Genomic DNA, 16903 nt, shown 5'->3' with positions numbered 1-16903 from the left:
GTTCCTTTAACACATTCCATGTTTTCCTACAAAGAAAGAATCCATTAATTCTGAGAAAGTTAGAGACAGGAGAAAGAAAAAAAAAAACAGAAAGAAGAGGGACATAACATTAAAACTGGAATGCTGAAGGACCTAAGAACTAAGATCAAGTGTAGTGTAATAGTTAGGTGGGCAAAATGTAAACTACAGATCCCAAATGTGGTCAAAGAACTCCCATATCTTTAAGGTTTGTGGATGTGTGACCCTAGGAAGTATGGAAGGTGATTTTGTCATGTTCAGTAGGCCTCCAGCATCTCTGCCCCGCAATACTCTTCTTTAGGTGTGGAACTGAAAAAACTGGTCACTAGGGAGTGTGTGCAGGGGAGGAGATTTCCAGTTAAACAAACAAAAACCATTTCAAAAGAAAAATGTTTTTTGGGGGGGGGTAGGGGGATGGGGCGCAACTACAGCTGCCTCAGATTAGGACGCAGCCTTCAGATCACAGGAGGTGACCTATCCCTGAACGGGATATCAGAACGGGACTTGAGGGATCCCAGTTCAAGTGGCTGTTGACCCATCTCACCTTGGGCTAGCCTCTCTCTCGAGTTTCTAGATGTTGCTGGACCTCAGCTCCCCAAACTGTCTGTCAGTCACAACAGCTAGCAATCGGGAACAGAGCTTAGAAAGTTAGCTTGCAAAAGCAACATGTTACACTACTTGCTGGATGCTGACACATGTTGTTATTGCAATCTTTATTGTGGATGCCAAAAGCAACACAACACATTGTTTGTTACTTCGATCTTATTTGCTCTATTTAAGATGCCCCCGTGGTGGTGGTCTGTTCTACTTCATAGCAGCAACAACTTTCCCTTTTCACTACTCAGGGAGGGAGCCATTCGCACATCCTGGTCTGTGGTAAAGCCAACTGGAAGGGTGATTTATGCTCACTTGATGGACTTGATCCACTCGTCCTTCTCCTCCTGCGTAGGTGCTGAGATGCGGTACACCATGTGGTTCCCCTCAACCACACGCCCATCGGCCTCTGTCTTGCAGGCTTTGATGAGCTGGCCTTTGTTGTTGGGTATGTAGAGCTCAAAGCAGTTCTTCAAAGAGAGAGAGAGAGAGAGAGAGAGGAAGAGGGAGAAGACTTTAAAAAAGCCTGAGGTTTCCAAGTGTCCTCTTGACCCACCTGGTTCAGCAAAAATGAGGGGATTCGTGGAAGGAAACATGACGTACCGGTTTCCGTGGGTCTTCCACTTCCCGTATACTCAGGTTCTCCAAAGGGATGATTCCTCTTGGCTCCTTGTCCTATCAGGAGGGATTAAAGAAATATGAGCAAAAGAGGAGAGCAACTCTGCCATGTGAGCAGGGGGTGGAAGGGAACAGGGAGACAAATCAGCCCAAGAAATCACTCCAAGATTTGGAGTGTTGCTAGGTGGCCTCTTCTGGGATTTGGGATAAACCCCTTTCTGAATTAGAGGAGCTGGCCCTTTTCTACCCGGATGAGCGTAAGGAGGCCAGGTTGACCCTCCTGTGTTTTAACACCTGGCCTCAGCATTTGGGCAGATTGGGGGGGGGGACACACAAATTTGTCTGCATATGGTCTCATACCTGGATGGTAGAGACTGGACTAAACTTTATGATGCTCAGGGAAAACATGTTGACTGAGTGGGGAATTCATCTGTACCGCCCTATGATACCTCATCCTGCTAAGTTTCCTTGGTCAGTTTCTGCTGCAGTGGCAGAACTAGGGATGCAAGTCTTTGTTTATTTTGGTGTATTAGATGAGAACAGCAAATTTCAAATGCTCTCTTCCTGATGTGCAAAACTGGGGGAGGTTTTGTCCTTTTTGAAAAAATCATCCCAGCAACAAATTAATGAAAGCATTTTTTTTTGTACAGAGTTTCTTATTTAGCACACAACACCTTGTATTTTACACAGACAGTTTTCTATTTGGATTAACATCCAAGGTATTTCCACAAAATCATGGTGGGCTTTTTGGGTGTGGACATTTTCGTTCCCACATATGAGCAAAAAATAAAAAAATAAAAAACCTCACACAGTTTTCTTTATGGTGTCTCAATGTGTTGAGTTGTTTTTAATCAACAAGAAAAATCTGCAAATATTGACTATATACTTAGATGCAGCACAACGGCCCATTTTGTTTGCAAGCCCCTCCCCTCCTCAGCTTTTTCCAGACAGAAGAATAGCCTTAGACTGGGCCCACTTGGATTCTGTGCTGCTGATCAAGGAGGTTTGGGATGAAAGGAGGATGGAGTGAGAAAGAGTACTAACTGTAGTGTATTCAAAGTAATAGAGGCAGTTGTCAGTCAGGATGAACCAGCGTCTCTTCCACGTCTTCACTCGTCCCCCTGAAAGCAAAAGTGGAGGGAATTTGTGCTTGTTTTTAAGGTATCTGCTTTAGACTGATGTCTTTTCCCACCCTCCATTTTCTTAGAGTAGGAAGCCATGCTTATCGACAAAGCCAATGCAATAGAAGGGTTCCATAAAACTATAAGAAAAAAAGGAAAGGCAAACAGAACAAAGGATGTGAATGAGGAAAGGGAAACCCAGAGTATACCCAGAATCATTAAAATAATTAAACACAACCATGAATAGAAGCTTCTAGGAGAAAGTTCTGTTATGAAATGTCTCTTTTCCTAAGTGAAAATTTCTTGCTGCAACCCACCCGATGGCTGCAGGCATCTTTTTATCCCTGTGCACATCAGTGAAGAGTACCTCTCACTTGACTTGTAGAGGAGGAAACCAAGAAAATTACAATCCCCAAATCAAGTGATTACGGGAAATGCTTACTGTTCAGGAAGGGCACTGTTTCCTCCACTTTCCTTGGCCTTTACCCCAGATCAGCTGACCCTGGTAGGCCTCAGTCTCGTTCAGTATGTTCTAAAGTAGCCTACTATCAAATGTTCAGTAGATCTAGACCACCCCTTAGCTACTCACAGCTAACAGCTCCCAGTTATAGGCACCACTGTACAAAGCCAGCATGCTGCTAATTTGCACCTAGGTTTCTTACTGCATCTGTGAAACAAACAGCCACTTTTCTGGCTTTAGATAAAGTTTGGGCTGGGAGAGTTTGTGGCTTCTCATGTTTTCTAGGTGTCAACATATCATGTTTTCAAGCTGTAATGGAGCCGGGTGGAATTTGCTGATGCAGTAGGTTCTCTAGAATGAAGACAAAACTACATATGAAAAATAAAAAGGCCTTGTGAGGACTGTTGTGAACTTCAGCATGCAAAGCTGGCAGATGCTAAAGGCTTGAGTCAAGCTCCTTCGACAAAGCTGACTTGGTCTCAGCTGCTACTGCAAAGCTTACAGCTATTCTGGGCTTCAGGCAAGGTTAATCCATATATGTGACTGGATCTGGCTTGAAATGCCTTCTATATACTCTCAGGGGTCTTAGTAACATTTCATCCCCCCCCCCTTCTGCAACCCTGTCTATCGTTTTAGGCAGTTGTTTTTAACCTTCCAAACCCAGAGACCACTATGGATTGCAGCAGGAAACCTTTTCCCATTTTCTTTAAATCATCCGTCTCCTTCAGTAGCTAGGAGGAGGAAATTCCAACCACTGTGGCTTCTCACGTGGGAATACACCAAGCTGTGGGCTGCTGAAATCTCCCCTTAGGGATCTCTTAGGGAGCCTGACAAAATCAGCTCCAAAGCCCATCTAGTCCAGCATCCCACTGCTCCCTACAACCACTAATCGGATGCTTCTATGAAACAGGATTTCACAAGAGCCATCTTCTACGGCTCCTTCCCAGCTACGGGGAAAGAGTCAGAGCTTTTAAAAAATTGTTTCTGCAGACTACAACTCTCTGAATCCCAGGATGGCTCGAGGCTTTGGGAACTGTGGCCCAAAGCTTCAGCAGCAGCACCCTTCATCTGAACATGGGAGCCATCTCATGCATGAATAGTACAAAAGAAAATCATCCTACTCTCCAATTGTCTGTTTTTTTCCCAAAAGACAGGAAAATGAGACAACATAGGTAGTGTCAATGCTGCTGTTGCTGCAACCTGCCTATTGGTTCAGGGTGCAATCCACTTCTGGGTCCTGCTCATTAGTTAAAGCTCAGTGCAGGAAGACAGCAGTTTCAGAGTAACTTAGTGCCTTCCAGGTGTGTTGAGACTAAAACTCTAAATGCTGCCGGACTGATGGGAGTCACAGTCCACAGATATCCAAGATGGGCTGGTTTGCAAAGGGGCTGGCATTCCAATGTATACTCCTTCCAAGGAACAAAGGAATGACAGTTCTTCACTTGGTATCCACACCTGTTTCTCACCAAGTGAACCTGGTTAAGAGATGATCCACCACAGAACGTTTCTAGGCCTCCAGGCTTCCGCTGCTTCCTCCCCTGTAACCAGCCCTCATTCCGCTCCAGAGAGCACCAGAAACACCAGTTCTCAGCTGCAAGCAAATTGCCCCCTCCTCGCACCTACCTCCTGGTTTGGGGGGCAGTATTCAGACAGTGGAACAAATGTAGTCCGCGCCGTGGGACGGTGGAGGAGAGAGGGGGGCAGGGTAGCAGTGGTGGGGAAAGAGGGGGCAGAGAGAGGTGGGGATCGGGGAGTCAGGATAGAGAGAATGGGGGTGAGAAAGAGAGAGAGGGAGAAAGAGAGAGAGGAAGAGAGAGAAAGGAGAACAAGTTACATCAACATAAGGTAGAAGTACATGGTCAAATCAAAAATCCTCCGACACAAGACACAGGCATTAGGGGGCACTGGGATGGGGGGTTGTGGGTGATGGGCAGAGGAAGGAAGGTTTCAAATTTGACTAAATTTGTTATAACAGGGCAGGTATCATTTGGCTACGTGACATGGTCTTTAAACCTTGGCATGTCACTTGAAAATCTATCATCAATTGTAGCAACCATTTTTGAAACACTGGCACTGGATATGGTTTATGGATCCTGGCAGTTTAGCCAGGCCGGAGGCTGCAATTCCAAGCCCACTCTTCCCAAACTCCTTAATTGAAGGCCTGCTTCTTTGACAGGCCTGTGCAAGAGGCAATGGAGTCAGCAGCTTTCCCCACTCGTATATTGTGGCTCTTCTCTCCTTTCTCCTGGCAAAGTCAAAGCCATATGGGAGGCCTGGGATGTTAACTTCTCCATTTGTCTGTAACCAATTTACTATATTGCAACGGAACCCCATGGACCTTGGAGTATGGGGGGAAATTTGATGATGCCAAGTGGCCCATGATGCTCCTTGTGTGAGGGAGAGGGGTCAAGGATGAGATGCAATGTAGGTTGGCTTTCTCTTCAGAGGTGTTTCAGGAAGGGTAGATGTTCCCTAGCTTCTGCTTCTATCCTCTATTTCAGGCAGGTCTAAAAGCTGCCGTTCTCAAATAGTGAGCCAAAGGTGGCCAAGATAGAATGTTTAACCTCAGGAAAGTAGGCCAGACACGACCCTGCCATCTTCCTATCAGTCTCGTGAGGCACCTGGAATTGGACTTTTGAACATTTTACACCCCTGCACTCACCCATCAGTACTCTGTTTCCACTGTAAGTCAGGATGGCTGAGTGCTTTGCTTCAGAGGCCCCTTGCAGAGGGCAGCACCCACCTGCCTGCTCATGTCAATTGGCTGACCCCCCCCCCCTCCAAGGACCCATCCATGTCCACCAGGTCTAATAAATCCTTTGGTTTGGAGCTAGCTTTTCAACCCGGGCCAATTGCTTCTGGCATGAGGATGCTGCCAAAGCTTCCTGATGCCTGCCTGGTCTTGACTGTGTCCTTATATTGGGTTTGATCACCACCAATTGCTTTGGAACTTGAGTGGGCTCTGCCTGTTGAGAGCATCTACCTCTGGCCTACTTGGATGAACAGCTACCCTTTCCCTCAGCCTATGAACCGAACTGCCTAGAGGTTGAAGCTTGAATAGACTTGGCACTTCTCTTTACTTCAGGTCTGGAAATGACATCACAGACTTGCACACACCTTACCCAGGGAGGGGTTCTTCCTCTCAAGCTAGGAAAACCACCTAAAGGCAAGAACGCACTGTGCAATTTGCTCGTCTTTGTCTGTCAAGTCTTCTGTTGTTTTCTGACAGACATTAGATGTGTAGTAATACCAATGGCATCTCTAGCTTCATTTTGAACATGTGTGACTACAGGCTGCATGAATATCAGGCACTGAATATGAAATTGGATTTAGGCTTTAACAACCTAGATGTTTTTTAAAAGCAAACATAGGTTTGGAAATGTACCAGCAACAACTGGTAGAACATCAGAGACCAGAGCAGGCCTTTTAACAGGGTTCTCTGTGGTGAGCAGGTGACATTCCAGGGACTTGCATAATTTCTCCAGCAGGTCCCTGTTTTAAGAGGGACTCCAAACAATCCCAGCAGACCCCTCTCATCATCTATCAGAGAAGATCCACCTCAATGAGGAGCTATGGAAAAGGGAAAGGGGACGAGGAAGGATCTTGGTTTCCCCTAGATCCTTGCAACCTGGTGAACGGTGGATCCCAAAGGGTCGTATGTATTTGCCGCAGGGGACAGAAGGGGGAGGGATATTGGGATGGACTTCAGGAGGATCCCTTTGATCTGATGAAGAGAGAGGTCATGCTTTAAATGACACAACAGGTGGGGTGTAAGAGAGGAGAGCGCAGAGACGTGCAAAGATCTCAGGGAAGTGGGAGTGGTGGTGAGGGAGGGTAAGGGAAAGGGTAGCAGGGAAGGGAAGGGAAGAAGGCCACAGTGTTTGAGGGGAAGTAGGGGGTGCTTCTCACCCAGCTTGAGGAGCCAGCCCTCGCGGTCAGGATTAAAAAAAGTGTGTGTCAGGTCATTCCCATCATCTTCAGGGATCTTGAAGGGCTCATTACGGATGCTGTCATACAGGTTCTGGGGAAGGGGAGGAAGGGGAGGCATTACAGGCAGGTCACACCTTGTCCCAAGACAAGGAGAAAAGAGGTGTGCAATTATGCATGTGTACTTTTATGTGCCTGGCGCAGCGCCAAGACCACGTTTCATTAAAGTACAAAGTGGCGAGGATTACAAAGAGAGAGAAAATACTCATAACTAATGGGGAAAAATGAAATTAAGGAATCACAGTTGCAAGGCACATATGACGTGAAAAGTTGTTAAATCAGGAGCAGGTAACTTCACTGGGGCTGAAGTCCGTTTTTCAGACGGACCAGCAAAATTGGGGTCCACGCTCCCGAGAGTGCGTGGTCAAAGGAGGAAGGGGCACGGCCAAAGTGGTTCGTTAGCTTTCCAAATAATGTATCAATAATGATATAACTAAACGAGTAACACCTAGCATAATAATGAATTTATTTATTAAAGAATGAAATTATCTATTTCTTTAGCTAAAATAAAAATCAAGAACTCCTCATTCCAAACATAAGACCTTTTTCAAAAAAAACTGAGAAAGCCATCTATCACACTGTGATGGCCAATTTTAAAAAAAGAAAGAAAGATGCTTTTGATCAGATAAAAAAAATTTACGGGGGGAGGTGACATGCCTAAGTGGCTGCCCCACACCCACAAAAGGGCATAAGAAGACACTCTGAAAACTGTGACAAAAATAATTGTAACTTTTGGGAGACGGGGGGCCAGGGGTGCTGAAGGGGTGCATGCAGCCCACAAACGGCATTCTGTCTACCTCTGCATTAAAGCTTCTCACAAGTGGGCAGAGGATTTTTGAAACAATGAAAACAAGCATAAAAGGTTTCTCTTTCTCCTGCCACTGAAACCACTCAAAAGATCCTTCCTGAGGGGCTATCTGCAGGGTTTCCTCTCTCACCCGCAGCAGTTCCTCGGGCAGGTCTCCTCCATCGTTGATGCCACGGTTCATGGTGATGAACCTCTCAACAGTAGGCTTGTCACGGACATTGGGGTTGTGGAGGCTCGTGTTCAGCATGATGACGGCAAACGAGAGGACATAACACGTATCTGGGGAATGGGGCATGAGAAGAAAAACAACTTACCATTCCTTCTAGTACCCTTGTCCTGTTATTTTTGCACAGTATCTCTAGGTTGATAGATTTGTCTACATAGGTTCTCAATGCATGATGTAGTCATTATTGGAAGAAAAGAATCCAGCAGAGGAACTCTGGCCTTCTATAACTTTCAGATTTCAACTCTAAACCTCTGGCAACCCCTTGAAGCCTCAAGGAGCATGGGTGTCTTGCGGGAGCTGGTTGAGCCAGCAAGGAATTGTGAGCGTTGGAGGACCCCTGCTCTCGTGCAAAAATCTTTCATTCTATCACATATTTCAAAAGTATAAGTGAAAGGTAATTGTTGTGCAGCTTTTGACAGGTTGGCTTGCAGAGACCAAAACATTGCTTTTCAAGAGTGCTTTGCTGCTGTTTTAAAAGGGCATGTTACAATTTATTCATTTATTTATTTGATTTATACCCCGCCTATCTGGACTACTCGTCCACTCTAGTTGTTTGCTTCAGAAAGAACAAAGAGTTATTACTTGTTAAGAACACCTTACTAAATTATTTTTAAAAGTAATTTATTTAACTAACTCTTTTTTAAATTAAATTTAAAAAATTCTTTGAAAAAACAAACAATGGTCAAAACTGCCTGGAGGGAAAAGTTAATGTTCATCATAACATTAAAAACCTTCCATGCTTCAAGATTTCATGTTCTCAAAATCTTAACAGGTTACAGGCAAGAGCTTTACATATGTAGCAAGTTACTTTAAAGCTCTGCTGATTATAAACCATGATTCCATATCATTTTAGAGTTGATGGGAACGGCAGTCTAACTATACCTAGAAGACTAAAGGTTTATCGCCCTGACTTAGCTCCTGGCTCCTCCTGAGTTTCTTGCAAAGAGTGTTGAATGAAATAGAATGTGGGCTGATCATACAAAGAGCTTTTCATATCCTTAGCAGAAGTTCATTATCTGTCTGCCTATTTTTTTTAATTTGCATACGGCCCCCCCACACACTGCTAAGTTAAAAAAATGCAAATAATTAGATCAAGTACCATGGATTTTAGCTAGACTTTAACTGTCAAGAGATCCCAAGCCTCATAAAAAATTTGTTCCATGAATTTTTAAGACACAAGTGAGTTCTAGCAATGAAAAATAAACCATGTAAGGATGAATTGTTTCTTGGTAAGAAAATTAACAACACAAGCTCTTGTTTAGTTATCACAGCAAATTTGAATTAGTGTCAATCCTCTTTTCTAACACAGAAAACAGAGGAAGTCCTTGATTTCCATGTTCTCTATCAAAGAGCACCCCCCTTCCCTTCCCCAGAGAATGCAATACCTGTGGACTGAAAGACACCTGGATTGCACAGACAATACCGCTGGGCAAAGGCCTCCATCATACGGTCAATCTTCTGAGCTTCCCCTGGCAATCGGAAACTCCACAGGAACTGCCTAGAAAGGGAACATGTTGGGACAGGGGTAAGGGAGACGACAGGCAGAAAGAAGAAAATGCTTGAATTTCCACATTGCAAATGCCTCATCTACTCTTAATTCTCTACTTAGTTTCACTTATACAAGTTAATCATACTGAAACATGACCAATCCTATCTATGGGATACAGAGGGATGCAATGAATTACCAGCCTCTTTGAATTCTATTGGCCTCATTGTTTAAACACAGATTATGAAAAAAAAAATTGACAGAAGCTTCAGATGGTGAATTTCCCTGGCCTTTTCCTTGCAGCTAAGCTTTGCCAGACAAGAACAATGGGAAACCTTTGTTCCTCTGGATGCTCTGATTTCAGCTCCCAGAAGCCATAGCCAGCATGGCCAATAGTGAGGGGTTGTGGGATTTGTAATTCAAAATTGTTTCAAGGCTAAAGGTCTCTCACCCATGCTATACTGAAGTACATTCTGGCACAATCACATTTACCTGACAGGTGTGGACGCATCAACATGAGACAGCACCACTACTAGTGTTCCAGTAGCAAGAAGAACACCTTATTTGAGGAGGACATCTGGGGGAAATGAAGTGTTTTGTCTACAGATACTTTACTACAGTTGATGCAGGTTTGAAATCAGAAGGAACAGAAGGTAAGTACTGGAAATATAAGTAGGAAAAAAAGTCCAAACAGTACTGTATTGTCATAAAACAATACAGTCAAACTTCCACAGATGAGCTAATCAAGATTTGTGATGAGATTAAAAGCCTTTATCTGTGTTCAAAACAAGGGAGAGAGTGAGAGCTGAATCTACAACTCTTCTCTTATACTTGGCTTACTGGATGTATCAATCACATATGAATGACTTTTAGTTGGTTCTCTCTCTGTCCGCATAAGTCCAGAGGCCCAAATTCCATGCATCAGGAAAAAATAGGCTGTATATCTTTGTCTGCTTTAAAAATGCTGAAGCACAGCAGAGACAGATCCAGTTCTGGGTGAAAAGAAAGGCCTGCTTGTTAATGTCACATCCTCATTCAGGACAGGAAGGGGAGGCAAGTGGATGCAGAGGAAAGGCTGAGAAATCTGTCGAAACTGACAAGGGCTCTACTCTAGTGGAAGGGGAGGATATCCAGACTCACCTGAGCGCCTGCACAAGGTTGAGGTCAGTAAATTCATGCAAGTCGACAAAGGCATGGAGTACAGCAATGTTAAAATCCTCCCTGAATAAAGTGCGGAGAAAATTAAAATTAAGCTTGCTCCCCCTTTACAACAAAAACTCCCATTCTTATCTATCAAAGAGACATATTCCATCTTTCTCCCACTGACTTTTCCTTTAATTCCGTCAACCATATCCATAAAGGTCCCAAATAGTTTCTGACTTTGGCTATACAATTGTCTATAAAGCTAAGCCTTGTATCAATTTTTCCAGTATCTCTGGGACACCAAAGCTCCAACACATGGGCCTGCTCCATCTGGTTTCAGCAGCTGCAAATGTTTGGCTATTCCATGAGCTCTGACACGGCCCCAACCCCTTCTCACCGCTCGCCCAAGTAGTCGCCAATGGCTGTCTTGTTGAGTCCTTCCCCTTTGTAGAGGAAGCGGGCAATGTCCTCGGGAGTAGAGCGTAGCAGCTCATTTTCCACCAGGAATTGGATTCCCTGAAAAAAAGATAACAGCAAAGCTGAGAACCACGGACCCAGAAATCATAGTCCAAATATGTTCTCAGGAGAGCTTGAAATGTTTCATTTCTGGACTACAATTCCCCAAATCCCCCAGCTTGGATACCGGTCACATTCACTTGGGAATTTTGGAGCTGCAGACCAAAAATAAAATACTTGAAGAAGTTCCAGTTTCATTCCCATCAAATTCTTCTAAATTGCCCACCCCCCATTTTTTAAATTTAAATCATGATTAATTTGATTTAAATCAAATCTGCTTTGAGTGAAATCTTGACCCAAACATTAGGGTCTGCCATTCACAGTAGCTCCGATCCCATCACAAAAGTTTGGATTACCTTTTCAAAAGTCTTAAGAACTCAAAGCATGCAGCCCCCAAACACACTTACTTTTTTGGGATCCATATTGAATTTCTTACGGCCCATCCCCATCTTCCGGTTTCTTTGAAGAGTTTTACTGTCCCAAGACAAGGAAATACACCTGTGAGAGCTTTTACTTTTCACAAAGGGGAGTACAATTGTCATGATTCTGTCTTTGGGAAAATATGTATGTCGCAGAACCAAAATTATACCACCTCAAAAAACGGATATGTGTTTTAACTACTTCTCTATGTAAAATAAACAGCAATGTCCAATTCAGGGAGAAAACTAGACCACCAGATAATTTCTCTGAGGTAGTTTTTCCATATGATTTTTTAAAAATCTGGGTAGGTATCTAATCATGCAACTTCCCAACTGTATTCTAGAGGGGTATACAGTCTGTCCCATGACTGGACCACATTCTTTATTAAAGCTGGCTTTAAACAAGAGATAATCAGAGATTAAGCTCTCTGAAATTACACACATTGATGAAATGATAAAAATAGCTTTATTTGTTTATGATTACTTATAAATAATATTTCAAGGTGACATGCAACAATCAAATCCACATGAAACAAAATATAAAATAGAATACAATGTTTGCACACCATAGCAATGGTAAAGCTGAGCTACACTGGGAAAGCTTGCAAAAATACCAAAGCTTCAGGGTAATTGCTTCATTCAGTTCCACCTCAATACACATCTCCCCTAAATTATTAATAATTTCTCCCTGTGTCTATGGAACTGTCTCCCACTATATTCCATGATTCCTTAACTGGATTCGTATTTGCTTTAATGCCTTCTGGTATCCTGGTGATCCAGATTTAAGCATGACACAGAGTAGCATTACTTGAAGCAGTCCAAAATATAGAAAGTCATTTAGAAAAGTTAATATTATTTTACAAAAAATAATTTGTTTACTAATGTTGGGGATATCACTGCAAATACATGGGTCTAAATTAATTGGTAGTCTCCCCCCGACCGCGCCAAATTAGACCTACTGATTCAATTTCTCCACAGTAAGCCAATATTTATGGAAACCTCATTAATTCAGAGGGTCTATTCTGGTTGGGACTGACAGCTGGGTTTAGGGCTTAGTCTCTGAGAAGCAAATGGAGGCCTTTAGTCTTCTTCAGCCAAAATACCATGAATTCACACTCCAGCCAAATTCAAGTTCATTCTCAACAGCTTTCCTTTATTCTAATAGACTTTTGCTGACCAAAGAACCATGTTGGACTTGACCTGAATCCAACAGCAGCCAGTTGGATGTTTTAGAGGTATTTAAACACTCTCATATAAGTGGTGGTTTAGATATGCCAGTAGCAAGAACAGGAGGAAGGAATAATTTCCCTCCGCAACCTCTCTTGTAGCCACAATCTGGATGTGGTTGCTCCCGAGGGAAAGGAAACTCTTGCCAGGATTCAAGATGGAGCCATACCTAGGCATGTGAGAAAACCCCTCACCTTCCTTCATTGGCTTCTAGTCCCTCCACCTCATTCATGGCTTCACTGAGCTCATCTCGCAGCCGCTGGATTTCCACCAGGAGTTCCTGCTTCCGCCTCCGGATATTCTCCAGCTCCAGCCTCTCCTCCGGAGTCAGGTCTGGAGGTACTGTGTTAGGAGGAACAGAGAACATTGTAAAGTTTCATCTTCCTGCCATTTTGGTCACACACCTCCAGTAGAGGTGCTAGAGAAGCCACAGAGGAGCTTTGAATGAAGAGGAAGTTACAATCATTGATATAGCCCTCTCTTCCCTAAAAGCCCACAAACACAAGCATATCTACAATGCAACAACTGGTGACTGGGCGACCAGGTGGAATAAGAGGGGATGAGCTCTTATGTCATTAAAGGCTGCAAAGAAGCTTAGCACTTGCAGCTTTTCTCAGCTGCTAAAATCACCTCTTCTACCATGTTTCCCCGAAAATAAGACAGAGTCTTATATTAATTTTTGCTCCAAAAAACACATTAGGGCTTACTTTCAGGGGATATTTTATTTTACAGTCATGTCATCTTCTTCTGGTTGCTGCACAATGCGGCACAATGGTGGAGGGCAGGGTTTCACTTAACTGGGGCTTATTTTTGGGGTAGGGCTTATATTACGAGCATCCTGAAAAATCATACTAGGGCGTATTTTCAGGGTACGTCCTATTTTTAGGGAAACAAGGTATACATTAAAGCAGCGGTCCCCAACCTTTTTGGGACCGCAGACCGGCTGAGCCTCTGAAGAATGCGCCCCCTGGAAGGTGCACGGGTGCGTGAACACTCTCAGGCACATGCACGCATGCCAGTGCCAGTGTGGGCGTTCCCCCACTCCTTCATGCATGTGCAGGGGCACCTGCACGCACACCCACCCCTTCGTGTGGCCACTCAGGCACTCAAGCACATGCATGAAGGGGTGGGGGAGTGCCTACGCTGGTGCTGGCACGCACGCAAAGCAGCTGTGGGGAGGGGAGGACGTGGGGGGGAAGGACCGGCACTGGGCCGCCGACCGGGGGTTGACAACCTCTGCAGTAAAGTGTGTGCTGCTTATACACTGCCCCATAGCTTAAAGCACTCTCTATGGAGTTTATAATATAATTATGCAGGCTATATATATTGACCCCTCCAGCAAGTTGGGTACTCAGTTTACCAACCTCGGAAGGATGGAAGGCTGAGTCAAACTTCAGCCTGCCACCTGAACCTGTTGGGATCGAACATAGGCCAAGAGCAGAGTGTTATCTGCAATACTGGAGTTTAACCACTATGCCGCAAGGCTCCTACTTAAGTTAAAGATATGGACACTATCTACCTAAATAACAAAACAGGGGTACGCAACCTTCGTATTTCCATCTTGCACTTTACTACTAGATCGTGAGCATTCTCATCTAAAGTACCGTATTTTTCGCTCCATAAGACGCACCTTTCCATAAAACGCACCAATTTTTAGGAGAAGAAAACAGGAAAATATAATCTGTTTTCTTCGTTCCATAAGACGCACAGACTTTCCACCCCGTTTTGTGGGGAAAAAGTGCGTCTTATGGTGCGAAAAATACGGTAAATTGTCCTAGTATCATCACTAAATTTTCTTTTCAGAGGAAGGAGAAAGGAAGACACTCAGGGATAGAGAACAGCACAGGAAATGGAGGAAGAGAGTGTGAGACACGAGAAGAAAACTGACAAAGAAACAGAAGCATAAAGAGAGCGAGTTAAAAATTGAAAAATATTTGTGCTAACTAAAATTGTAGATGGCTAGCAAGGTGAATTAGCTTAGTTTCTAAAGTATTATTAATGTTCTTGTATATGATTTTTTTTTAAATATTTAAAAATAGGTTTAGAATTCCTCCGTTAATTTATTTTGAAGTATTTTACAAGCTTTTCAGGACTATAATGTCAAAAAGAAATTGGCAAAATGTGTGACACAAAGTAGAACAGAAATACTATCCTTAAAATAGAAGCACAGAAAATTCTTCAGATAGTTGCTCTGTGCATGCACTGCATTGAAAATGAATGTCTTCATAACATGTCTAAGCTTAAGGACTGAAGGGGCTAGGTGTAAATCCATTGTAAAGGAATTGTACAGTGTTGGGGCCAACAGTAAAAAAGGCCCTGCCTCTGGTATATAGCAGTCTAACCAATGTTATCATTTGAAGAGCATTCCTTAAAATAATTAGTGTTTTTCTGGCTACACTTCTGACCTCCAACAAAGCTTCTAAGACTGGACACTTCTAAATCTGATAGATAAGCAAAGTATTTGGTTGATTATTCGCTGATGAGTGAAACACAGTAATTTACAAAGAGATGCCACAAGGAATAAACAAAGTCCATGACTACAGCTGTATTTATGGAGAGGGTAGCCCACTCCCTAAATTCACAACTCCAGACTTATCTCTTTCCTAATAAGCCTTTTTTTGTATGTAATTCTTATTAGCTTTTCTGCATTGGACAGAAATGTATTGTTCAATCCCTCCCAGTCAACAAATGTGGCAGAATGACCTGCTCTCAGAGGAGCAGGAGTAGGAATATAGTGGTTTTAATGTCATGCAAGGACCCACAGATCCAAGCTGAAAGTTGTGCCATGAAAACTCACAGGCCGGCTTCCAGATAACCACTGCATCACAACCTATCCTAATTTGCAGAGTTGTTCAGAGGATGAAATAGAAGAAAAGCAGGAAACTGTATATACTATTTTGGGCTCCTTGAAGAAAAACAGAGCTACAGTATAATATAAATAGGTCATGCATGAGCTGCTTTTTTGGGATGGCTTCCTCCCAACCGGGAGACACATTCACAACAGTAACTTGTACATAATATATGCATAGTCTTCTTAGGCTGGGTATTTCTTCCTTGTTTAAACCCTCAGCTTAAGTGAAGGGGAAGGAAGGGTGTTCCTTAACATGGCTTAGAAGCATAACTTCCCTTTGACTACAACTCCCAGAATTCCACAGCTACCACAACCTTGATGGATGGGGGATGCTGGGAAGTGAAGGAAAAAAAAGAAAAGTAGCCTCTCCAGCCATTTCTCCTTAGATATCAAAGGCTGGGAAAATGCTGCTCTAAAGAACTCTGAGGAGCAGCCTGCGAGGAACAGTCATGAGCATCAACCAAAGTCCGTTAGTTTTAGCAATAATAGTAGTCAAATTTGTTTTATATTCTTATTTTTTTGTAATCCAGGAGAACTATGCTGAGAGCAACAACAATAGACAATTTATAAAACTAACAATAAATTATTATTCCTTATTTTGATGAAGGCACAATTTTTTTCCATTTGTGGTATCAATATATAACACCCTGTGTGTGTGTGTGTGTGAGAGAGAGATTTCATGACCCACACAACCCCTCCCCCCCGGCACATGCTCCTCCCCCACAAGCCCCTCATTTAAATTGTCACGGTACATATATTTTAAAAAGCCTGCCTCCCTAACACCAAACCCCAGCTCACTCAACCGCCCCACAAGCCCATTTCGTTTATATCACGGAGGACTTGAAAGGGACCCCGATTCCTGACAGCTACGGTACAGTCCAATCCCCCCCTCCACTAATATGGTACACCCCAACGAAACAATCCCCTCCCCGGGCAAGTATAAAAGTGCAGTAGGCGAATATGGGTCACGCCCGACATTCTACTGCCTCCGACCCCTATTTTCTTTCTTGGTACGGGCTGGAACAGCCGGCCCGCGCATCCCTCTTTTAATTCATGTGGTTCATTCCGGCCCCACCTCTCTTTGTAAGGGACCGGCCCCGCCCCCTGGGCTTATCGTGCTCAACCCACCCACCTTTTTTTCCCCATTGTAGTTAACGGGGCGGGTCTCGGAATGCAGCCGCCCGCCTTGTTCCTAGCGTTCCCCTCTTTTACTCTTCCCAATGGTTTAGTCTCGGAGTACCTACCAAAGATACCGTCCTCCATGGTGACCAGAAGGTCCCCACCCAGGAGAAAGTAGAGCACCCCACTTATTCCTTGGCTCCTTTCTTAGGAGCTCCAACCACTTCGCCTTCCTCTCGCGGTCGCCTGGCCCTACACTGAACGGAATGTTCCGCCCCGCTACGGATGGCGTAGCCAATAGGAAAGAGAA

The 16903-nt window shown here is 43.8% G+C and overlaps 1 protein-coding gene across 1 annotated transcript in view; it reads right to left on the bottom strand.

Moving 5' to 3' along the window:
* Positions 1-16903, bottom strand: part of CYTH2 (cytohesin 2) — a 21728-nt gene extending 4825 nt beyond the window's left edge. Inside the window, exons 1-11 of the mRNA XM_072976737.2 lie at positions 16719-16903; positions 12818-12965; positions 11385-11451; positions 10859-10977; positions 10459-10539; positions 9218-9330; positions 7737-7885; positions 6721-6832; positions 2275-2351; positions 1216-1287; positions 928-1082 (exon numbers count right to left, since the gene is read on the bottom strand). Coding sequence (XP_072832838.1) covers positions 928-1082; positions 1216-1287; positions 2275-2351; positions 6721-6832; positions 7737-7885; positions 9218-9330; positions 10459-10539; positions 10859-10977; positions 11385-11451; positions 12818-12965; positions 16719-16737 — 1112 coding nt within the window. The 5' untranslated portion in view covers positions 16738-16903. The remainder of the gene's footprint in view (positions 1-927; positions 1083-1215; positions 1288-2274; positions 2352-6720; positions 6833-7736; positions 7886-9217; positions 9331-10458; positions 10540-10858; positions 10978-11384; positions 11452-12817; positions 12966-16718) is intronic.

This window comes from Pogona vitticeps, chromosome 6 (assembly GCF_051106095.1).
Source record: "Pogona vitticeps strain Pit_001003342236 chromosome 6, PviZW2.1, whole genome shotgun sequence".
Classification (NCBI taxonomy): Eukaryota; Metazoa; Chordata; class Lepidosauria; order Squamata; family Agamidae; genus Pogona; species Pogona vitticeps.
Note: the sequence above shows the minus strand (reverse complement) of the source record. Positions and strands in the feature narration are given on the sequence as shown.